This window comes from Muntiacus reevesi, chromosome 1 (genome assembly GCF_963930625.1).
Source record: "Muntiacus reevesi chromosome 1, mMunRee1.1, whole genome shotgun sequence".
Taxonomy (NCBI): Eukaryota; Metazoa; Chordata; class Mammalia; order Artiodactyla; family Cervidae; genus Muntiacus; species Muntiacus reevesi.
Window position 1 is genome coordinate 91850935 of NC_089249.1, and position 25988 is coordinate 91876922.

The 25988-nt window shown below is 38.6% G+C and overlaps 1 protein-coding gene across 2 annotated transcripts in view; it reads right to left on the minus strand.

Annotated features, from left to right (window-relative positions):
- Window positions 1-1023: 1023 nt before the first annotated feature.
- MAGI3 (membrane associated guanylate kinase, WW and PDZ domain containing 3) overlaps window positions 1024-25988 on the minus strand; it is a 253176-nt gene continuing 228211 nt past the window's right edge. For both annotated transcript variants that reach the window (XM_065906784.1, XM_065906776.1), the window contains exons 17-21: window positions 14477-14579; window positions 13580-13706; window positions 11965-12108; window positions 5669-5807; window positions 1024-4149 (exon numbers count right to left, since the gene is read on the minus strand). In XM_065906784.1, the coding sequence (XP_065762856.1) occupies window positions 3053-4149; window positions 5669-5807; window positions 11965-12108; window positions 13580-13706; window positions 14477-14579 (1610 nt within the window). In that variant the 3' untranslated portion in view covers window positions 1024-3052. The remainder of the gene's footprint in view (window positions 4150-5668; window positions 5808-11964; window positions 12109-13579; window positions 13707-14476; window positions 14580-25988) is intronic.

Consider the following 25988-nt stretch of genomic DNA (forward strand, 5'->3'; position numbering starts at 1 on the left):
GCATGCCAGGATGATGTAAGAAGTTGCTCTGATGAATTCTTCATGCCAAACTGAATCATCACATTTTGTGACTAAAGTCTGTTTACACCAGTGTTCCTTAGTTCTTGGAGCTCACTCTAGACCAGACTTTAGCCTAAGCACATCTCTGTGGAGGTCAGTAGTTAAGACTGTCACACAGTTTAATTTGGGTATTCCTTGCTTTCTTAAAACCCCATTCTCTTTGAATGTTGGACACAATAATCATGAAACTCTTCATTAGTCCATGTTGAAAAGCATTTGACTTTTTCTACATGAAAACATCTATTAAAAAAGAAAATGATCAAGATGTGCTCACATAGAAATAAAAAATCACATGCTTTTCTATTTCAGATGTCTTGGACATAGGAGTTGACTCTGTGCAGAGGCTACTTGGTCCAAAAAATTTGATGTGAGTTAGAAGACAACAATATTACAGACTGTTTCTGATTTCTCTAGGAAGACAATGTGATAGCATCCCAGAACAGTTTTGCTGTTGTGGTCAGTCCACTAAAACAACAAAATGATTTTGGTGCCACTCTGTGGGCTTTGCTAAGACACACATCTTCATGACAGAGCTTGGAAGCCAGAGGTTTAGGGTTTATTTTCAATATGAGTTCATGTAATGGTAGGTTCAGGAATTAATTTTTCTCCTCAAGAGTATTCATTTAACCATGGTCTTGAACTAGGTTTTAGGCATTATTCATATCAAGAATTTCAGTGAAGTCAAGTCAAAACACTTCACTCTATAAGTAGGTACAACCTGTAGTAAACAAAATGATTTGAAAATAATGTGAAATGCCACATAGCCTGATGAAATAGCATGTGTGATCTTGTGGTAACTGGATTTACATTGCTATATGCATTAGAAATGTCTAATAATGTCCAATAACATAAGTACTTTTCTCTCCCTGACAGTGTAAGAAAGGATTGGGTGCAGGGTAACAAATTATTTATACAAAACTATTTTCCTTACAATGAAAGGTATGAAGTAGGTATAATGATATTCAACTCAAACTAATTTTAAACTTTAAATATATTTATAGATAAAAGTACAGCTATACAGGTAAAGCCATCATTGTAAGAGTCTGCCTGATTGTAGGACTTTGAATGTTTGTTACTCACAGGGATAAAAATCTGAGGACTCAGACCATGATGAGAATTAGCTCCACAAGCAGAAAAACAGTAAAAAGAAATACAAGTCATGAACTGATTTTTGTTTTTTTAATATCTATATAAAAAATAACGAGCGATTTACAGATCTCTTTCTCTAATCAGAACCTCAAGTGTATATATAAAGGTACTGTACAATATATAAACATTTACAACCAGTACATCCATATTTTGCTTAGCATTCCAAGGCCACATTGCTAAGTCAGTACAGAATCAGTACAGTGACCGGTTACTTAGAGAGGAAAGAGCCACATCAGACTGACAACAGATGACATCAAAGTTATGTCACATTTAACAATAAAAATAGGATTTTTATCACTAATTGTGGACTATAGGGAAAATAAATCATTTCTGTGGTACTAAATTCTTAGCATTTATCAAGCCTTCTAATTTGTCTCTATTCAAGTAGTACAATAGGTGGGTAAATATAGTTCTGGATGAAAAGGGGGTTTCAAAAAAATCTCACTCTGGGAAGAATGTCTTATCTACAGGGGCTTCAGTTGTTATATTAAAGAATTTCACAGTCAGATTCTGAGAGGGAAGGACCTGAACATGATGCGTTTCACAATAACAAGATGAACCCAGGGTGACAGAACAACAGCGTTCAAATACTCCAGAAAATGGTTTTATTCTGAGAATGTTCCTTTATTTATAGATGCTACCGATTGCTAGTTCTGGGGGCTGAAAAACCCGGATCTGTTTTATGGAGCTAAAAACTGTTAACCACCTTCCAATAAACATCTTTAGTTAGGCCTTAAAAAAGAATTCTGAAAATTTGTACAAGCTAAGCAGATGTTTACTCTCCTGTTTTTAAATAAGTTAATACAGCTAGAAATTAAATAAGATCTCGCAATGTCTACCACCACGTTTGTCCTCAGTTGCTGAGCGAGTCTCAGGTAAGTTCTGCTTCCACACACCTGAACATATAGAGCTGCTGCCAGATGGTCCTTCATCTGGCAACAGACTGTGAAACTGGTTTTGTGATTTAAGTCTCTCTTCAAATATCTATTATGTATTAATGACTAAATGACTTAGCACTGATAATTCAATCAAAATATCCAGAAGCACAAATTTGGATTTCAGAAATTTCAAATAGCAGTAAGTGATATTTCCACATGTCTCTTGGTGGTTTCATAATAAAGTAACAAATAAAAGGGTGATCTGAGATGCTGCATCAGTTAGGGTTGGATAACACAGCAGGAGGTGAACTCAGTTATTTGAAATGCCTCATCCAGCCGAATTACAATAAACAAAATCATAAGAAAAGTCAGTATTTGACTACATTTTCTTTTTTCTTTCCAGTAGTGATATTTGGGAGTTTTATTTTTAAACGGGGACATTATCAGTAGCTGTTAGGAAAGGTAACTGCCATCTTTAATGATGAGCTAACAATCTCTTCTTCTGCAAGGGCTCAAATATTTCTGTCTATAAACATGCAACATGCTATTGAGAGTATCAACTTCCGAGCCAAACCTACTTTGTTCATTACTGTGGAAATAGCTGAGTGAGGATAAAATAGACATGATACAGTAGATAACTTGGCACAAATATAAAATGAGTTGTAACCACGTTATGAATGTCAACATGTCATTTGTTCAGACACTCATGAGGATGAGCCGGGTGTCCTGAGCGGGGTGTGTCCGACGAGCACTGTGATTCAGCTCCCTCCTGAGCGCAAAGAGGGGCAGTGGGCTCTTAGCAATCCTACAGGCCCTTCATGCAGCTAGATAACCTGATGCTCAAATTGAAATGTCCTTATATGTCTCAGAATTTCTGGAAAAAAAGATTTTGGTGGGGGTGGGGGGAAATGCTGCTTTTTGTAAGGAAAGGTTACAACTTGTTTTTCTTTGTTTTATACTAAAGGTCACAGCCGCTTCCCAGCCACACCAGTGGTGCCTGTGGCTCTGCTTGCACTTGGTACCTTCCAGGGCCCTGGAGTTATCGGGGTTTTCTTGGCGGGAGAACCACTTTCAGGTTTGAACCCTCCGCTCTCTTTGTTTTTGTCAGCCGCCTCAAGTTCTTTTCTCTTGTGATCTTCTGTTTTGCTTAAAATCATTCTTTCGTCAGGTTCCTGCTTTAGCTTCTTCTCTGATATTCTGACGTTTTCTCCTGTTTTATCTTTACTAGAACTCATCTGTCCAGAGGTTGCTTTTTTGCCTTTTTCATTTTCTGGTATTGCCCTACTAGTAATGTTGTTAGTTTTTTTGGATGGAAGAGACCTTTCATCCACTCGCTTGCTTTTTTTCTCTGGAGACCTGGTTCTGTTTTTTCCAGGCTGACTCTGATTTGTATCTCTCCCCAAAACACCTGATCTTTCTTTTGCATCTGAGATATGCTCAGCGTTGTTGCTAGCATGGCCCCCTGCTCTTCGACTCGCATTAGACTGGTCTTTGCTGCCTTCGGTTTTCTGCTGCTTCTTCGGGCTTGAAGACCGTCCCCTGCTTTTTCCACAGTGATCCTGTCCAGAAGCTGTCCCGGTGCCGAGCTGACTGCTTTTATTCTCGCCTTTCCTGGGGCTGAGTGAGCGATCTCTGGGTCTTCTTTTGGGGTCATTTTTTAGAGAACTGGGAATCTTTTCTGCATGTTCTTCTGGATGTTGACTGGCTGACTTCTTGGGACTAGCAGACCTGCCTCTTGGTGTGATGCCATTTTCTGCTTTCAAGAGATTTTTCTTATCACCATGCCCATGACTGTTGGGTGGATCTCTTTTATTCACATTTTTATGGAGAAGAGACTTATGTTTTATATCAGACTGATTTTCATTTAAAGTGCTTTTCTTTTCAGGCACAGTGTCCTTTAATTCTTCTGCCTTTTCACATATCTGAGCTCTCATCAATGATTCTTCAGTTACTGGCACATGAGACTCTTCAAATATGGAAGCAGAGTATGAAGATGGGTGACATGGTGACTGTTCATCATAAATCACATTGGAAGATGTAGGGTTATTAATATCCCAATCACCTAAAAAAAGTGATTTTGAGTAGAACATTATTAAATTCTAGAATTATAAATAGGAACAATTAAGTTTTGAACTTTGATAGCCATTTGAATTTTACTGACTGCTTAAACAGACTATTTTATAAAGTTCATGTAAATTTATCTCTCTCTCTATAAAGGCAGATGTATACAGACAACTGTACTTGTACATGGGTGAAAGGTAGGTTGTTTCATATATATATAAAGTAATAGCATTCATTTTTCTAATTACTTTTCATAAGTGCAATAATATATGATGTGTAAATTCTTTATAAGTAGTAAAAGCCCAATAAAAAGCTTAAAGGAAATAACTAATAAAATTGGACCAAATTATCTGGTCCAAGCAGCTTACTAATTTAGCTATTATTGATGGATATAGCTTAAAGATTTACCAAAATCCACTAATAAAGGAAACCAAACTGTGGTAACCAAAATGGAGTTCATGGGCATTTGTAAATAATTCTGTTGCATTAAGCTGTTAAATTTAATGTCAACAGGAAACTGAAAAGTGCAGAAGATAGAAGTAGATGTATTTAATAGCATCATTTTTAATTAAAAAGAAAAAAAAAGAAGGAAGTGATTTACAAGACATGCAAATTTACCAAATCTTTTTAAGGAAAGACCAAGAAAAGCCCTGAAAGCCTTAATGTTGCTCAGGTTTCACGTAGGAGCACAGACCGGAAGGAGCCAAACCTGAAGAAGGAAGAGAAAAAGCCTAGGACTGTGTAAAAAAATACATCACAGTGCAGTTAGCAAAGATGTCACCGGGGATGTATGATTTACAAGCAGATGATGGAAGGTAATACAGTCAGAGAATTATAGACTGGAGGGGCTACAGGAGGTCACGTCTACACTTAACCCACACAGGCTCCACGGGGGAAGGAAGGAAGCTGGAAGGGATGAGGGCTAAGTGGTGTGGCGCTGTCAGCTAGTGCACTCAGCTGAGAAACGGTGATTTTCAAATACTGTGATATTTCAGAAACATACAGTGAATCCAAGGAAGTTTCATATCAGTAAAGGACTACAGAAATGGCCCCAGGTCCAAATCTTTGTCTCCAGGTGGCGCTATAGGTAACTTGTTTTTGACAAATGACCAGAAAAGCCTAAGGTTCTTATGCTGTTCCTTAAGAAAGAAACTCATCTTACTATAAGGAAAAAAGTAACATTTGAAGAGATTTCAAATGTTTTTCATGACATTAAAATCCTTTGCCTCTCATGTTCTTATTTTCTCCAGGCACATTTCTCTGCAAAAGCAACTATGTTTTCTGTTGAAAGTAGCTTAACATATATTCTGTTGTAATAAAAGTCCTGGATGAGGTCACTTATTTTGTAATATTATAATTTATAGTAACTATGCTATGTAACTAACTTTAGATGGTTCTTGTGGTTACCTCTGAATTAGCTATTAATAGTAAAATATCTGTCCCTTCCAAATAGATATTTTTTTCCTTCTGCTGCCCCCTCCCTGACACCCTCTCAGATATAGGCGAGCTGCCTTACTTACCATGGTCAGGTATCAAGCCAGTTCCTGGCCTCAACAGAAGAAGAACTTTATTTCCACCAGCCTGAATGAGCTCAATTGCTCTAGTATGTGTGATGCCTTGTGTGGGTTCCCCATTGATTTCAACAATCTGGTCACCAACCTAGGCAGGAAATATTCACAGAAACAACAAATGAAATGATACATCCTCCATCACTCTTGTTCTGTCATCCCTAGAGCCACCCAACTCTGCTGAAGAGCTCTCGTTTGTAAAGTACTTAACTTATGCGTGGTGCTGTAATACTTAGAGTTGAGGAGTTGGACAGGTGGTAGCAACAGGAAGACACAATGTCTGGTTTTATTTACACGATGAAAGTTTATACGACTAGTAAGCAGGATCTGGGCATCTTGAAATCAAGAATCAAATTCCAAGTTTTCAACCAAAGCTTAAGTGGTGGGAGAGGTGAAGACTCTATGGCCCACGTGGTCCGACAGAGCTACCTCTGATCAATCTGCCTGTGAAGGGTGCTTCCCAACTTTAGCTGAAAAGCCTGCAACCTAGGAAGGTGACTTCTCATCTTGGAAGACTCTCCCGGCCTCCAGGGAGAACTGCCCACTCCTTCGTGTTGCCACTACGCCCTACACATATGAGGCATTACATAAATCACACGTTTCTAGATTAAAACTAAGAAAATTCAGCTTGGAGAAATTCATCCTAATATGAATACTTATTTAAAACCAATTGCTGGCTTACACTAAATGACTTCCGTGTACAGTGATTTCCCTAGAAAACAAAAGCTCAGATCAGCATAAAATGCCTCCAGTACCATTGCTATTTCCTAGAAATGTCTGTAGTTATTCGAAAAGGAAAAGTACAAATGACTGAAGTATAACTTTTTCAAAGGACCCGCTTAAAGACAATGATGGTAATGATTTTAAAATATAGTTGATTTTAAACTGTGTTATTTCAAGGTGACTGAAAGGTGCTTGTTATTTCAAGCAACTGAAGGTTACTGGTCTCAAAACAGAAAATCAGAACAATGGACAATTACTGAAATTCCAAAAAGCAATTCAAATATTTGCAAGAGCTAACTAAAACAATGCAGAAATAACCAAGAGGAGGCAGTGATTAAATAACAAAGGTGGGTGGGACAGCTCTGTATTCACAGCTGGGGCAGAGCACAGTGACTTAGAAGCTGGGTTTTAGAGGCATTATAATGTCTGTGGTTCACTTGTGGCTCCACCTCGTCCTAGCAGAGTGGTCTCATTTTCCTGTTAGGTGGGGATAACATTTGTACCTACCTACCTCCTGGGGTTTTGGGGAGGATTTAGTGAGATAAAAACATGGTTATACAACAAGCACAAATGTTAATTTTCAAGTGATTTGTTTTTTGGTTTTCAAAACAAGATTTAAAGTATATCAGGATGAAGAAGATTTTAACTGTAGACTGCAGCCCATTCTATACAATGCAAACATTTTTCAAATAAGACTATAGAATAGTTTTATTGCAATTTATAAAAAAATGATAAATGGAAGATCTCACAAGACAGATGGATTTAACATACAAAGTAGAAAAAAAAATCCAAAAAAAAGCTAGCAAAAGAAAGATGATAATATGCATAATAGGATGAAGAAAAGTAATAAACATAATTCATAAAATTCTTATATCCAGAATAAGTACATAAGTGAAAAAGTCAGTACCCAGATTTCCTTTAATAAGTGATTAGAGAAAAATCATTTTCATGAGGAAACACAGATGATGAATTAGCACCAAATAATTAGGGAAATAATTCCTCTGATAATTAGGGAAATGAAAATTAAAAGTAGATATTATTTGGAGCATGCTTTGGGTACATCTTGTAAAAACATGATTGAGGTTATAATTAATTTCAATTATATTCTTTGGCTTAAGTTCTCTGTCCAAACCTGTGTATTCCTTATTCTTTCAGCATAAGTAAACTGCTATAAAACTTGTAATTGAACAGCTTTGCCACCAGATGTCATCTATGTTTAAATTTGGGTAAAGAAGAGGAGGCCCTCACAAGGGGGGAAGTTCTAAACTGGACTATACAAAGCTAAAGATAGAAAAATCACATCTTTGAGAGGGAAATGTAACCATTCTTATAAGTTTGTTACTTAAAAAATTTTTAATGTGATAATATAAAAAGTGAGGAATACACTTGTTGATAAAAAAAATTCAAGGTCAGGTCTTTGTATTATTGAAAAATAGAACTGTGGGGGATACAGGAGAGGAGAGAAGAGAGAAATGAAGAGAGGAAAAAATTAGGAAGGCTAGGGAAAAAAGTGTTCTTTAAAAAGCCACTTAAGGCAGTCTTGCAATTTTTAAAACATCCACTAAAATGTATTAAAATGACAAAATATTTTTAACACATTTACACTATCTTGCAATCCATTAAGAAACTATATGCCTCCCAAAGAAATTGAGTCCAATGACATGAGCCGTGGCCTGACATGGAGGCCCACAGACCCGGCTGTGACTAATTCTCCCTGAGCCTCAGTTTTAATCTGCAAGTGGGGGTAATGCCACCTACCTCACAATTTCTATGAGACTAAAACTAATACAAGTGAAACATGTGGTCTGGAAGATAGCATTCATGTTATCTAAATCTGTTTCTGTTCTATGTTAAATATTTCCATTATTCCCTAATATGAACTTTTTCCATTCAGTTATTTCTCATTCCCTTAGCCCAGAACCTTTTTTATTCTAAATCTTAATAAGGTTTAAGGACCAGCTGAAGACTCACAAAATTTATAGATCCTCTCAACATCTTTCCATCTGTATCAATAGTTAACATTTTCTTGTTTTAGGGAATTACACTATTAAACTTTATGAAGGAACAAGCAAACAGTGTAAGTCCTGTCTACCCAGTGATAAGTTCTGGGAGTTAAATATTAAAGAAATTCTCTCATTATCTAGAAATATAAACTGTGCATTCTATTCTTTCAACAAATATGTCTGGCACATCTACTATCAATGTTCAAGGCACTGCCTCAGGTGCTGAAGATACTGGAATAATAGGTACAGGATACAAAGCACAGAGCCAGCCTAACAGAAAAGATGCAGGGGAAGAGGAGGGAGGCCAGAGGGGAAGGCGGGCAGGATGCCCGCGTGGCTCCACGCGCCAGTGTCAGCTGGAGGTTAACACGCATCCTTTGGGGAAGTGGTCACCGGAGTAAGTTGTCCTTTACAACAAGGCTCCCGTGATTCTTACACCAAGTCAAGATTTTGATAATTTAGTGGCCAGAAAAATAGTTCTCTGCAAAGCTGACTTATTAGAGTTTAGAATAAACCCAGGCATAGCAGTAATAGCTTGTTTTCTTCTGTTTTCAAATTTCAGAGCTCTATATATTAAAGCTGATTTAAATCACAGAATTCTAAAGCTTCTGTTCATTATAAAGAATAACATGTTAAAAAAAAATAATAATGTTTTAGAAGTAGACTTTGAATCCTTGAAGGCCTCCTTGCTTGCCTTTTATTTAGTGAGATTGGTGTATCTGAGGGTCATATTTGAAACCAGTATTTCAATTATATCCTAGTTGTTGGCATAACTGGATTGTGATATAATATACAATGGAAGGTTTTTTTTTTTTTAAACTCCAGATTTAAACAACTAAATGCTTATTTTTAAAAAGGCAGGAAGTTGAGAAGAAAAAGGATGAAGAAAACCAGAAATAAACATGCCATCCCCATAAACAGTGCCTCAAACTGCTGTTACTAAAACTTTAAAGAAGTTTGCTTGGGCCATGTATTTCACATGTAGAGTTACATTTTGCAGGTTAGGAAACTGAGGTTCAGAGATGTTATCCAACTATGCACAGCTGTAAGGTGGCAGAACTAGAGTTTGATCCTTGTCCTGTCTGATTCCCAAACCCATGTTCTCCCCACTTTATTAAACTGTCTCTATAAGAAAGTTAGATACTAGGGCTTCCCTAGTAGCTAAGATGGTAAAGCATGCGCTTGCAATGCAGGAGACCCAGGTTTGATTCCTGGGTCAGAAAGATCCCCTGAAGAAGGAGATGGCAACCCACTCCAGAATTCTCGCCTGGAGAATTCAATGGACAGAAGGGCCTGGTGGGCTGTTAGTCCACAGAGTTACAAAGAGTCAGACACGACTGAGTGCCTAACACACAGAGAAAGTGAGCTGCAGCTCAGCCGCTCAGCTTTGGCCACACTAAGACTCTGGCCGTCAGCCCTCTCATTGCCATCAACGCCCTCCAGCTCTGCTTCTGCTGCTCTGCATTCTCACTCTCCTCGTCTTTTCTGCCTTCTCCAGTTCACTAATGACAGGCCTTATACAGAGTCCTGCCCCAGCCCACAACTCTCCAAATCCTCTCCTTTAGTGAACTCACTCATGGAAAAGGCGTCAGTCATCACTTCTGTCTGGGAAATGACAACCTGGGACTTTACCTCTTGTCCTAATTGCCAGGTAAATATTTACACCTGCTTAACCGGCTGGTCCTTCAACATGACCACAGCTTAGTACATTATCAGTCTTCGCCAAGCCTTTCTCCCACTGGCCTCCCTGGTGGTTTTCTTACAGTACAGATAGGGTTGAAGCCTTTAAGCCATCCTTTCCTCTTTCTTTTCCTTTGTTCTTCACTCATGTAATACTTGTCAGTCACCTAAACTGGTCTTTTCTTCATTAACAGTTGATCCCACAAGCATCATTTAACTTTCATCCAAAGGATTGGGTCAGCCAGAAAGTTTGCTTGGGTTTTTCTGTGAGATGTTACGGAAAAACCAGAACATTCTGGCCAACGCAGTATTACCATCCAGGCTACACTCCCACCACCACAACTGGAAGCCTAAACTTAGCTAAGCTATCCCCTCATCCTACCGACACTCCCAGAGACTGATTTTATCAGTGTATTTCTCTGAAAGGAACTCTTGTGTTAAAAACCTTCTGTGACTTTCCAGTGTCTTAGACCTACATGTTGGTGACTAATTCTACTTTCATATTCTCATTTTCTTCTACTCCCCTGTGTATTTTCTAAATAGACTAGGTAAACTTGACCACTTGTAGTCCCCTGTATATGACATGTACTTCCTTCCTTTTGCTAATTTCTTCAGCCTGGAATGTTTTCTTATTCTCTCCCTATTAAAATCTTCTCAAACTGTCCAATGCCACCTATTCTATGAAATTTTCTCGACTCGTACTCACCTTTCTTTGAACTTATAAAAGTCTAGTCCTTTAGAGAAAGGATGGTATCTTGTTTTGGGGATTATTCTTTCTCCTAACTCACTGAGTAGCATATATAAATTCTTGGATAAAGCACACACTTAATACATGTTTATAAAATGAGTCCTGGGAGTGGAGCAGCGATATGGATAACTGAACACTACAACCACCCAGAAGACTTTTCTGATTGTTATTAGAATATACCATCTAATAATCTGCCAGGGAGGGTCATTTGCCTTTCTAATTAGCTTACTTACTTAAAAAAAAAAAAAGGAGACGGAAAAGAAAAATTCCTCTCTTCCTGAGGCCTACCAGTAGTAGAAGGATGCTCTCTTGAAGTCACAGTAGTCCAAAGCTCTCTTGAAGTCACAGAAGGCTTTTAACACAAGAGTTCCCCTCAAGAGTAATACACTGATATCAGTCTCTGGGTGTGTAAGGATGGATGAGGTGATAGGTAGGGGGAAGGTTGTCCAGATTTTGAAATTTTTACTTATAACCTATCTGAATACCAATGAATTAACCATTTCTTTAAAAATTGAGGCCAGCAAATATCTTCTATGTAAGATTCCTCTAAGTATAACTGGAGAAGGAAGGAAAATATCTTTTTGCAGATCCATTAAACAATCCATCCTGCAATATCATGAACAAAGGTACAGTGTTTCAGAGAATCCTACAAATGATGATAAAGGTCAGAAGAGCCATGCTCGTCAATTTTTGGCTACATCCAGAAGTAGCTAAGAGAGAAAGAAAAAATCCTGGGACTCTTATTTCTTGGAAGAAGTAGATGATTCTTTTTCATCCTGGCTTTCCCCGGATGAAAGTATACTTATTTATTAATCCCTTTGCCCCTGAATGTTGACTATGTAAGTAAAATTGATTTTTTCTTACCAAAGTCAAGCCGGTGCAACCAGCCTAACTGCAGAGAAGAGCACCCTGCAAAGAGGCAATGAAATCACGACAAGCATCTGCCTTTCAGGTTTTAATGATGGAAAGACTTGCTTCACAGATTCAGGAGGTTTCTGCATTCCTTTTAATCAACTATTTTCAGAAGTTTCCAGTCTGGAAACTGGGTTGCAGTTTCCAGACTGGAAAAGGGTTGCAGACAGAAGCCTACTCACGTGAATTCTGCCGTCTTTGATGGCAGGACCATCCTCAGCAAGACGAAGGATGAACAGCCCCATGTTGTACTCCTTCCCACCCCTGAGGCTGAATCCAAATCCTCGGGGGCCCCGCTCCAGCTCCACTGGGTAACAACCGAGGCCCTAGAGAGAGAAGTGTAAGGAAAACAAGTCTGCATGGACTGCTTTATTTACAGTTTGAAGAAGGACTACTTTTATGACTGGAAGAAATTATTTATACTCTGAATATGCACTTTTATTTTAAAAAACTGAAGTATAGTTAATTTATGATGTTAGTTTCAAGTATACAGTAAAGCAATTCAGTTACGCATACACACATACATATATAACACTGTTCTTCTCAGATTCCTTTCCATTGTAGGTTATTACATTGAGTATAGTTCCCTATGCTCTACAGTAGGTCTTGGTTTACCTATTTTACATGTAATAGCATGTATACTGCTGCTGCTAAGTCACTTCAGTCGTGTCCAACTCTGTGCGACCCCGTAGATGGCAGCCCACCAGCCTCCCCCGTCCCTGGGATTCTCCAGGCAAGAACACTGGAGTGGGTTGCCATTTCCTTCTCCAATGCATGAAAGTGAAAAGTGAAAGTGAAGTTGCTCAGTCGTGTCTGACTCTTCGCGACGCCATGGACTGCAGCCTACCAGGTTCCTCGTCCATGGGATTTTCCAGGCAAGAGCATGTATATGTTACCTTAAACTCCAAATTAGTCCCCCGCTCTCTGCCCCGCTATCCCCTTTGGTAACCATACGTATGTTTTCTATGTCTGCGGGTCTATTTTTGCTTTGAAAAGAAGTTCATTTGTATCTGTTTGTTGATTCCACATATAAGTGATACCATATTATATCAATATGCACTTCTGTATTATAAAGAAGGAATGTAAACTGGTTGAAGGGCTACTTGACTTCTATAAATACAGCCTAAATAAATTTGAAGGTTACATGTTTTCTCTACTAGTTGGTCAATAAACAACAGACCAGAAAACAGAATTTGGAAAGTGTTTCCTTTAAGTAGATTTTGACTAATTTCTCTGAAAAAAGAAAACAACAGAGAAAACAGCATCAAAACATGTGTATTATCAAGTGTGAAACAGATCGCCAGTCCAGGCTGGACGCATGAGACAAGTGCTCGGGGCTGGTGCACTGGGATGACCCAGAGGGATGGGGTGGGGAGGGAGGTGGGAGGGGGATTCAGGATGGGGAACACATGTAAATCCATGACTGATTCATGTCAGTGTATGGCAAAAAACACTACAATATTATAAAGTAATTAGCCTCCAACTAATAAAAATAATTGGGGGAAAAAAAAAAGGAAAACAACAAAAAAACTCCAATCCTACTTTGATTAGCTAAAAACACTGCTATTTCTCGGTACTTAGCTAAGGGTTCAAATTTCTCCAATAGAAGGTAAACTTCTCTTTCTCTCTTTCCTTTCTCTCGTGGACACTAACAGAAGGCCAAACACAAAGTAGGTCCTTAGAAATGATCAAACTTGGGAACAAATTCATCTGAACTGATCCTCAATTAAAATTCATCAGTGTCAGTGACTCAGCCACAGAAAAGACCAGTCTGCACCTGGGGGACATCTCTGTTACCTGATTGTGCCGACTGCCTACGACGGAAATTGTTGCGGTGTCAGGCTGTGCAAGGTGCTTGTGGTCAGACCACGAGTGTCTGTAGGAAATGGAGACATCTTTTCCAATCTCACCTTCTGTGGCACTTCTACAGGAGAGAGAAATCAAGTCATTCTTAGAACTGAGAGAAAGAAAAACAGCCTAAACGTAAAGGTAGATCAATTTCGTTTCCTTCAAAAGCTGAACCTCACCATTCTCCCTCTGACAAACTGCTATAAAGACAGACTGTCTGAAGCAGAGAGACGCCAGGCAAAAACTGGCTATTAACTCTAGCATGGCTTAAAGTCTACCAACACCTCCATGCTCGGATTTTTTTGTTATGTTTTAAGGGTGTCTTAGCACATTTTACATCAAGGAAAACTGCGCTCAAGTCACTGAACCGGAGGGCAGATAAGCTGACCTTGTCACAGTGAAAAATGGCTCTCCTGCAGCACCAACGCCCATGAAGATGCTGAATTTCTGGAAATTGAGTTTTTGTTTCATGGCTAATATTTTCAACAAAAGAGGGAAAAAAACAATGCACAAGTACTGCTCAGGTAAGTCTGAGAAGACGGTAATCCAATTAGGTCTAGGCTTCTCTTCCAAAACTGTACGGACCCAGGGCAGCAGAGTTAGGGGGACAGTACTGTCACATCGTTCTAATCCCCACTTGTTAGCAGAATGGATGCTTACCCTGCACCCTGGGCCAAGGCTGGGAAGAGGGAGGAAGGGACAGAGGCACTGGAGGGTGGAGGTCTCATCTTGACCTTACTGACTGGCTTCTGCATAACTGTGTGGAGATGGGGGTGGGTGGGCAGGTAATGAAAAGTGGGGAGACAAGGAGAGAAAAAAACCAAAACCTGAGAAGAGCAGCCCTACCTGTCCCCAGGTATGTGGTTGGCCTGTGACTGTCCCACAGGCCTGTGCTGCAGGGCTGGGCTTTGCCTGGCAGAGTTTGTTCCTGATGGTGGACCAAGATGCTCTGTTCAAAGGCAAAAATGAGAGAAATAAGAATTTGTACCAAAAAATGTGGAGGCCGAGAAGATCTATGAAAGTGAGATGATAACAAGTTCCCAACGGTAGGGACTATTGTCTGCAACTGAAATGCTATGTCTTTTCCCCTGTGGCTTCTGATGGATGTTTATGTTTGGAGAAAACAGGACTCATTCTTCCTGCACCCGCTTCCCCTCTTTCACCATTGTTTTGGTGGCCTTTCCACCCAACATGAAAACAAGTGAACACACTCTGTCGTTATTATTGAGAGGATGGAGCTCCAGGAACTGTCTTTTAACCTATTTATGGGTTTCCCAGGCACACTGCTCATAACTGGTAAACTGCCCTAGGTGACAAAGACAGGTCTTAAGAATGCTGGAACACAGAGGCCAATCTGGAAACCACACACATATCCTTAACCTGCACCTTCAATATAGCAGTAGTCATTCCCCTGACTCTAGTGTCAGAGACAAACTTAGAAAATCATCCTGAGTGCTGACAAATGTTTATAAAGATTTTAATGATTCTGCTTTCTCAGAGCACAAAAGAAATGAAAAAAAGAAACATTTGTTTCTGTATCATCCTCAACAGCTCCAGAACTCCTGTTGCTGCTTGACAGATTTCATAACTAAGTTGAGTAACTCTGTGCATCTAGAATTAGATGCCAGTTCATGGGAGATTACAGTTAAAAGACACTCTTCAGGTTGTTCAACTTGCATTTTTAAAGCTGACACTGTCTAATGTTTTATCCCACCAAAATTTCAACTCATAGAATATTTAAAGTATCAGAGAGAAAAAGATTTCCCTGGTGGCACAGTGGGTTAAGAATCCACCTCCCAACGCAGGGGACAAGGGTTTGATCCCTGGTCCAGGAAGATTCTACATGCCGAGGGGCAGCTGAGCCCCTTGTACCACAACTGCTGGATCCTGTGCACCCAGAAGCCTGTGCTCTTCAACAAGAGAAGCCACAGCAATGAGAAGCCCAGGCACCACAACTAGAGAGTAGCCCCTGCTTGCAGCAACTAGAGAAAGCCTGCACAACACAATGAAGACCCAATGCAGTCAAAAGTAACAGAAATTATCTTTAAAAGAGAGAGAACATAGATTAATGATTAAGACCATGAACTTCAGAGCAAGACTGATGGGGTTTAAGCCAGATCCCATCATTTTCTAGCTGTGTGTTCTTGAACACATAACTTCTCTGTGGTTCTAATCATCTCATCTATAAAAAGGAATTATAGCTACCTCATAGGGTTATTAAGTTACTATATGCTAGAACAGTGCCTGGTATATCATATTACTATAAAAAATGCTTCTGTTAAAATGATCATTATGGCTATCATCATAACCATCAAAATGACTGGGGTTATATTTCTCTCAAGATGTACACTCTGAAATACTGACCTAACTTCAGCAAAAATGTCCCATTTTTAGAATATGTAGAAACTAATAAAATCTGAATCTCAGAATATAATGAAAACAGAGAAAGGCTGATGTGAAAGACAAGGAATATGAATGGTTAGGAAGCAATTTCTACTGAGAAAACTGGGACTTCAGGGTCACTAAGTGCATTGGTCTTTTATGGCTTGGCTTAAGTTGTTTCTCTTCAAAGTTCTTGGGACTAAAAACATAGATAAATAATTTATTCTTATTTAAGAACTTCTTATAACTGCAAGCACTCTGAAAACACAGGCCAAAGTATAAACAGTGGTGGGAGGACAGTGATGGGATCTGGCTAAGCGGTGGCAGCCCCAGAGGGTTTCCGATGCTCTGACTCTGCCTGCTGGGCTTGTGTGTCTACATGGGTTTCAACACCATGTACCTGATGTACGGGTGGAGGCCCAGCTTTGCAGAGCTCATCCAGAGGGTCATCTTTCCTCTTTAAACTGAAGTGATCCAGAAAGGGAGAGTGGAGCATGAATTCTTTTAATTTTAATTTTTGGCAAGGGTGTGATCTGGAAACTTGTCTGTTGTGCATTTATTCACTATCATGAATTTAATTTCCCTAATTACCTTAACAAATTACTTACACTGGCCTCCTTGACCCCCAGTCCCCTCTTTATTCCACCTCCTGGACTCTAGTCCCGGCACAGACACTGAAACAGCCCACAGCCTTGCTTAGGAACCTACAGCAACTTTTTATTGCTCCTAAGGTACTATCCAAACCTGTCACCTGGCCCTCCTGGCTTCCCAGTTCATCTTCTGTTCAAAAATGTCCTGTCCTCTGTGAAATCTTACCTGGCTCCCTATGCCTACTTTTCATAGCAGTTACCACATTATGTCAGAATTGGGTCAAATACCTGTCTCCCCTGCTAGACTGTGGATTCCTAGACTGCAGAAATCACCCCTCATTCACGTTCCTGTGCCCATTAAAAAGTCCATAAGTCCTTTCACCCTTTGCTTACTGGGTATGTCAATTTCTAGTTACCTGTCTCTAAACTTGAGTACTCATTATAGAGTTGAATTCTGTCATTGTAAATTCATGGCTACTATCGAGGCAATAGAATCTGCTGGGAAATATCACATCTATCAACAAGATGACTGGAAGATACCTATACCTTTGTATTAATTAGTCCAACTTAGATCATTTTTTTGGCTTCACTATCTTGGCTAGAGGAATGGGTATGTAACTTCAGAGCAGGATAGTGTAAATAAGCTGATCAATTTCAAATTTTCCTCTACCTTCTGCTAAGGATAAGAGACGTCACTGCTAGGCAAAAAGCACCACAAATTGATGCTTATTCTTATAGTTACATGGTTTTTTGCTATCCTTTTCAAGGTTAAGTAAACTTTCTATCAGTATTCCTTTTTAGTCCTTCAAACCATCCTATATAACATCTCCAACTTACATGTAAAAGATAGTCTACTTCTAATATTTATTCCATGGTATCAAACAGGCCTATGTTTTCTCTGAATTTTATCTGAAAATTCTTCAAATAGTAAAGCAACAGGTTAAGTACATCTTTACCTCAATGAGAATTAAACTTTTTCTAGAGTTTCTACATGTGCCTACTTAAAAGGAAGTGTATTATCAGAGGGTTTCCCAGGTGGATAAACACAAAATTCCACAGTTAAAACTATAGCAACAAACATTATAATATACTGGCAATCATTTTACAAATAAGAACCTTATGAGAGAAGGTTTTTATATGTATGTATGTGTATGTGTGTGTGTGTGTGTGTGTAGAGAACCACCTTATGAAAAGGTCTTATATGTATGTGTGTGTATATACACACAAATTCTTAAAATTATATATTAAAATTATATATATATATAATATACATATAGATAATATTAAACCAGCAGAATAGGATAGAGAGCACGTTTAAAGAGGAAGTTAACATACATAAGAGATGGCTCCACAAATCAATGAGGAAGTACTACTAATAGCTGGCACTAGAAAAACTGGCTCACTCTAAGAATAAAAAATAAAACTGGATCCTTCCTAAAACTACATATAAAGTTAGGCTCCAGATGGATTAAAAACCTAAATGCAAAATTAGAAATCTAATAGATGATAATGTAAGAGAAAGTCTCTGTGATATGGGGTGGGGAGCAATAGCTTATTTTAAGCAAAATTTCAAAAGTATAAGCCATGAAGTAAAAATTGACTAATTTGGTGACATCTAAATTAAGAATCTGTATAATAAAGGGAGCCATAGTTAAAGTTAACATACAGATGACAGGAAAAGGTATTTGTACTTTCTAAAACTAAATTTGGCTAATGCCTATCTAATTCATAAGGAATCTCTAAATGCCAACAAGAAGAAGACAGCAACTCCACAAGAAAAATGAGTAAAGGTTCTGAAGAGGCAATTCACAAGAAGAAAAACAGATGCTCAAATTCATGGGTAAGCAGAGAAATGCAAATTATCTACCAATGAAGTAACATTCTCCATACTGTACCCTAGCCAACTTGAAAGCTGGATAAGGCGAAGTGTTGGGGGAGGGGATGTGAAGATAAGGAATCCTCAGTGTTCTGTTGGTGGAAACGTAGATGCCGCAGCCATTACAGAAGAAAATCAGATAGTACAGTACCTGATCAAAGTAAGCAATTTCTTTGCTCAATTTCACTCCAATAAATTGTCACACAGTTTTATAAAATACATATAAGAAAGTGTATGAGGATAGTTTGTGATGATGTGGAGTTGGAGACAATGTGGATTGGGGAGTAGACAAGTAATGAGCGGTAAATATACAGTACGGGAAATGGTCAAGTAGTTAAAAGCAATCGATATGTTTACCCAGCAACCTGGATAAATCCTGAAGGCACATAATGCTCTGATAACAAAAGAACAAGCAACCAAAGAAAAGATCAATAAGTTTAGACAACATCAATGTTAAACTTCTGTGCATCAGAAGACAATATCAAGAAAGTGAAAAGATAAGCCACAAAATGGGAGAAAAGACTTGTAAACCATATATCTGATAAGGGTCTAAAATCAGAATATAAGCTTTATAATTCAACAATAAAAGAGACAACCCAATTAAAAGTAAGCAAAGGATTTGAATAGACATTTCTCCGAAGAAAGATATGCAAGCGACCAGCAGCACATGAAAAGACACTCAATCTCATTAGTCACCAGGGAAATACAAATCAAAACTACTACTACCACTTCACACTCACTGGAATGGCTTACACACACACACATACACACACACAATGGTGAGGATGTGGAAATTGGAAGCTTCATACATTACTGGTGAGGTTACAAAACAATGCAAGTGTTGGGGAAAACAGTTGGGCAGTTCCTCAAAAAGCTAAGCATGAGTTACTATATGACCTAACAATTCTACACCTAGGTATACACCCAAGAAAAATGAAAACATGTATCTGTACAAAAATCTGTACACAATCGTTCATAGCAGCATTTTTCACAATAGAAAAAAACCCCAGTGTCTATCAAATAATGAATAAATAAGCAAAATGTATATACACATAATGGGATGTTATTCTTTAGTCATAAAAAGGACAAGAGTGTGTATGTTAGTCACTCTTTGCAACCCCATGGACTCTTGCCTGTCGGGCTCCTCTGTCCATGGGATTCTCCAGCAGGAATACTGGAGTGGGTAGCCATTTCCCTCTCCAGGGGATCTTCCTGATCCAGGGATTGAACCCACATCTCCTGTACTGCAGGCAGATTCTTTACTGTCTGAACCATAAGGAAGCCCAAACAGACATGCTACAACACAGATGAACCATGAAAACATCTCGCTAAGTGAAAGAAGCCAGACACAAAAGGTCACATAGTATATAATTCCATTTACATGAAATGTCTAGCAAATCCTTAGAGAAAGAAGTAGTGGTTTCTTAAGAGGGTGATAAAATGTTCTGGAATTGGTGGTGATGTTTGCACAACCTTATGAAAATATTAAAAACTACTGACTTGTATACTTTAAAATAATGAATTTTATAGTACATGAATTATGTTTTAATTAAAAAGAAAAAAGGAAATACAACAACTAAATGCTATGTAAGATCCTGCATTGGATCCTGTAACAATTAAGTGACATAAAAGGAAGAAAGCACATGGTTCTGAGGGGGAAAAAAAAACCCAGCATAAAGTCTATAATACAATATCATTTATACAAATCAAAAATAAACACACACACACAAAAACATGTATTTTAAAAGACATAAAAAGAGGGACATAAAACACACTGGCATAACTGCCAGTGAGAAAGGTGAGAGAAATGATAGTGGAGAATGAAGACAGGCGAGAACAAACATAAATAAATGGAAAAGAAAAGAAAAAATGACTACCAGAACCATTCTAACATAAGTCTTGCAACCTTTGGTACCTTGGGTTCAGTATTAAAAATGGAATGAACAAGAACTGACCCAACATCAACTGACACAAATCAACTTTGAAAAAGAATACATTTTAAAGATTTCTTCAAGCAAGAACAAGCAGGCTTAGTCAGTTTATGATCTAGACTTGAGAAGGCGCCGCTGTAGCGAAGAGGTGGCAGTGTCGTGGGAATGCCACGAGCCAGAGGGAGTCCTGAGTATGTTCGAGGGTTTTACGCCATACATGTGATATTTGACTTGGGAACTTGGCAAAATAAGCACAATACTGAATTGTATCTAGCAAAAGGGGGTAGAGAAGATGAAGGGAACAAGTTCCATTTTTCCAGGTAGTTGTCTTTTATCAATTTATAGTGGATGGCTATGGAGAGTCAGGGAGCAGTAACACGTGGGAAAGAACGAAGCTCTGAGGTATTGATCTGAATGTGTGATTTCTAAGAACAGCTGGCGAGCTATAAATGTGCATCTGACTCTTTAGTGCAGTTAACAGACTTTATATGGAATACAAAGAGAAACTTGGACTGCTTACAAACTCCATGAATAGGATTTTATGGACAGAAGGGACACTTTCTATTTTTTTACCTAGAAAAGTAATTAAGAGATTCTGAATGTTCCCATAGTTCAGTAAAACTTACAGAGAATAATGGATTAAGGTGTAATCACTGAAATGTGATTTTACATGTCAAACGTGATTGTATATTTTAAGAGGCTACACCTACATTTGAAATACACCTTAAAAAAAAAAATGGAATACACCTTAAAGCATGGACCTCCACCCTTCTAATTTTCATAAACTTTGACTGGCATTACATAAGAAGTCTTATTTCCCAGTACACAGGTTTAGAAGTATCTGGACCAGAATGTCAAAGTTAATCTTTCTTTTTGCCACATCATGAGGCTTGTGAGATCTTAGTTCCTCACCAGGCATTGAACACATGCCCACAGCGCTGAAAGTACAGAGTCCTAACCAATGGACTGCCAGGGAATTCCAAAATTAATTTTTAAAAGAAAGAAAAATGAGTCATTTTGGACAATATTTTAGAGAAAACACCATAACAATAAAGGGTAATTTGGGAAAAAAAAATACTAATATCATTCAGCAGTAGAAAGACCACTTTTTTCTCTGTCTCAAGGCTACCTGAAGTGTGGTCTGTCAGTCAGCAATGAGGTGTATACTGATACTGAGAGTAAAAGCTTTTAAAAATTTGTAACAAATTGACAGAACAACTTTCTCATTTTAACTATTTACTTTTTATTATATTTTACAAAAATGCTAGTCTGTGATGAACTGGGGAAAAAACCACTGATGCTTCTATATGTGGTTTGAGAAATACTGATCTATACTACTGCTGATTCCACTACTTCTAGCAGTTTCCATCACTACTGCATGCCAAACATGGTGATATAAATGCACCACATACATCATTCTCAGAACAACTCTGAAATGTCATTTCCTGTGGCACTGAGACCTGCTTTTCTTTGTGGGTCACAGAACAAATTTAAGGCTAAAAAGCAGGCTATAGAGATTATGGTAAAGAAACTAAGATAAATCTTACCAAACTCATATTAATAATAAGCTTCATTTAAAAATTTTTATTGAGCATGAACTATGTGGCTAACACAGTTCTGGCTCTTTAGTACCAACTATGATAACATCTCTGGGTCTTCCCTGGTGTCTTTTTCTGGGCTCCAAAATCACTGCAGATGGTGATTACAGCCATGAAATTAAAAGACACTTACTCCTTGGAAGGAAAGTTATGACCAACTTAGACAGCATATTAAAAAGCAGAGACATTACTTTGTCAACAAAGGTCCGTCTAGTCAAGGCTATGATTTTTCCAGTGGTCATGTATGGATGTGAGAGTTGAACTATAAAGAAAGCTGAGCGCCGAAAAATTGATGCTTTTGAACTATGGTGTTGGAGAAGACTCTTGAGAGTCCCTTGGACTGCAAGGAGATCCAACCAGTCCATCTTAAAGGAGATCAGTCCTGGGTGTTCATTGGAAGGACTGATGTTGAAGCCGAAACTCCAATACTTTGGCCACCTGATGCGAAGAGCTGACTCATTGGAAAAGACCCTGATGCTGGGAAAGACTGAGGGCAGGAGGAGAAGGGGATGACAGAGGATGAGATGGTTGGATGGCATCACTGACACAATGGACATGGGTTTGGGTAAACTCTGGGAGTTGGTGATGGACAGGGAGGCCTGGTGTGCTGCAGTCCATGGGGTCACAAAAAGTTGAACACGACTGAGCAACTGAACTTCCCTGGTGGTCCAGCAGTAAAAGAATCTGCCCAGAGTCGATCCCTGGATTGGGAAGATCCCCTGGAGAGGGAGGGGAATGACAGCCCATTCCAGTAATCTCACCTGAAAAATCCCATGGACAGTGACACCTGCAGGGCTACAGTCCATAGCGTAGCAAAGAGTTGGACATGACGACCATAAGTCCGTATTCTGTCTGTGAGTCTTTGTTTTGTAAGACTTAGGGACTAAACCACCACCACCATGACAAAATCTCTCACTTCACAAATCTTATGAATGACTACATTCTAGTAGGGGAGATGACAATAAAGAAATAAACTCACAGACCAATAACCTCAGGTAGAGACAAGTACAGTGAAGAAAAGTAAAGCCGAGAAAGGGAAGAGAGGAAGACTGGGGCAGACAAGGAGAGGTTTATTTTAGATCCTGTGATTACAAGGGGGAAGCATAGCAGTTATGAGCACAGACTCTGGAGAGAATGCCCGATTCAAATACTTGTTCCGTCACTAGTTTTATGACCATGGACAAGTTCTCTAACGGCTCTGTGGCTCGCTCCCTCATCCATAGAATAGGAAATTAATAGTGCTGACCTAGCATTAGTGTGAAGACTAAGAGTCAGCAGAAGTAAAGTATTCAGGACAATGCCTGCTACATAGTAAGTGTTTCCTAAACATTATTATTTCTGCAGGCAGTGAGACTTAGGGAAGACCAGAATGAGGAAGGAGGCCATGCAAAGATATGATAAAATAATGACAGCTATAATTAGATGAGCACCTTAGGGTATTTATGCAGATTATGTATATTTTCACCTTTAATCTTCACAGTGATCTTGAAATAGATATCATTATTCCCATCGCATAGAGAAAAAAAACCTGAAGGTTAGAAATGTTAAGTGACACGTTTAAGGCCTGCCAACTAGCTAATAGGTGTCAGTGAACTCTGTCAGTCAAAAGCCTTACTTCTTCTATTGGGTGTATCTTGCCTCTACTAGGTATTGGCATAGAACTGAAAATATCCTTAATGTTGCTCATTCATCCATTTACTCATTACTTCTTTCAAAAAAAATATTTACTGAGTGCCTAGCAAGTATCAGGGCTTCCCTGGTGGCTCAGCCAGTAAAGAATCCACCTGCAATGAGGAAGACAGCTAGTATCATAGTCCATTGGTAATATTTTCTTTGTCTTCAAAGAGTAGACCCTTTTATTTGGGATACAGTGATGTAAGAGGAGCACTAAACGAACTGCAGAGATAAGGAATGCGATAGGGGGTGGGGGAAGCCCATCTGCACAGAGACCAATGAGGCCCAGTTCAAAAGAGGATTTGGGGACTTCCCCAGTGGTTAAGGTTAAGACTGCACTTCTACTGCAAGGGGTGTGGGTTTGATCCCCGGCAAGGGAACTAAGATCCCACATGCCACATAGTTTAGCAAAAAGAAAAGAGGATTTAGAAAAAAGAGAGAGAGGATTTGGGAAGAACCGGGAGGAAAATTTAAAAGGCAGGCAGGGAGCAGAATAAAAAAATGCTTCCTGTGCAGGGAGCAGGGAAGCACTGGAGCTTCCACTGAGGAGGACTTCAGAGCAGCCAGGTAAACTCATGTCCACAGAGAAATCCCCCTACAGAATCTCAGACAGAAGGGAGATTTATGTAACACCTCAGAGACAACTGTATGTTAATGGTGCAGGAGGAAGGGAAAAGAAAGAAGAATCAAGAATTTAAAAACCTGAAAACTGTTTGTGTCCTCTTTGATTTCTTTCATCAGTGTTTTATAGTTTTCTATGTATAGGTCTTTTGTTTCTTTAGGTAGATATACTCCTAAGTATTTTATTCTTTTTGTTGCAATGGTGAATGGTATTGTTTCCTTAATTTCTCCTTCTGTTTTTTCATTGTTAGTGTATAGGAATGCAAGGGATTTCTGTGTGTTAATTTTATATCCTGCAACTTTACTATATTCATTAATTAGCTCTAGTAATTTTCTGGTAGAGTCTTTAGGGTTTTCTATGTAGAGGATCATGTCATCTGCAAACAGCGAGAGTTTCACTTCTTCTTTTCCTATCTGGATTCCTTTTATGTCTTTTTCTGCTCTGATTGCTGTGGCCAAAACTTCCAACACTATGTTGAATAGTAGTGGTGAGAGTGGGCATCCTTGTCTTGTTCCTGATTTCAGAGGAAATGCTTTCAATTTTTCACCATTGAGGGTGATGCTTGCTGTGGGTTTGTCATATATAGCTTTTATTATGTTGAGGTATGTTCCTTCTATTCCTGCTTTCTGGAGAGTTTTAATCATAAATGAGTGTTGAATTTTGTCAAAGGCTTTCTCTGCATCTATTGAGATAATCATATGTTTTTTATCTTTCAATTTGTTAATGTGGTGTATTACGTTGATCGATTTGCGGATAGTTGGAGAAACATACCGTGTTCATGGATTGGAAGAATCAATATTGTCAAAATGGCTATTCTACCCAAAGCAATCTATAGATTCAATGCAATCCCTATCAAGCTACCAACGGTATTTTTCACAGAACTAGAACAAATAATTTCACAATTTGTATGGAAATACAAAAAACCTCGAATAGCCAAAGTAATCTTGAGAAAGAAGAATGGAACTGGAGGAATCAACCTGCCTGACTTCAGACTCTACTACAAAGCCACAGTCATCAAGACAGTATGGTACTGGCACAAAGACAGAAATATAGATCAATGGAACAGAATAGAAAGCCCAGAGATAAATCCACGAACCTATGGACAGCTTATCTTTGACAAAGGAGGCAAGGATATACAATGGAAAAAAGACAATCTCTTTAACAAGTGGTGCTGGGAAAACTGGTTAACCACTTGTAAAAGAATGAAACTAGAACACTTCCTAACACCATACACAAAAATAAACTCAAAATGGATTAAAGATCTAAATGTAAGACCAGAAACTATAAAACTCCTAGAGGAGAACATAGGCAAAACACTCTCCGACATAAATCACAGCAAGATCTTCTATGACCCACCTCCCAGAATATTGGAAATAAAAGCAAAAATAAACAAATGGGACCTAATGAAAATTAAAAGCTTTTGCACAACAAAGGAAACTATAAGTAAGGTGAAAAGACAGCCCTCAGATTGGGAGAAAATAATAACAAATGAGGAAACAGACAAAGGATTAATCTCAAAAATATACAAGCAACTCCTGAAGCTCAATTCCAGAAAAATAAACGACCCAATCAAAAAATGGGCCAAAGAACTAAACAGACATTTCTCCAAAGAAGACATACAGATGGCTAACAAACACATGAAAAGATGCTCAACATCACTCATCATCAGAGAAATGCAAATCAAA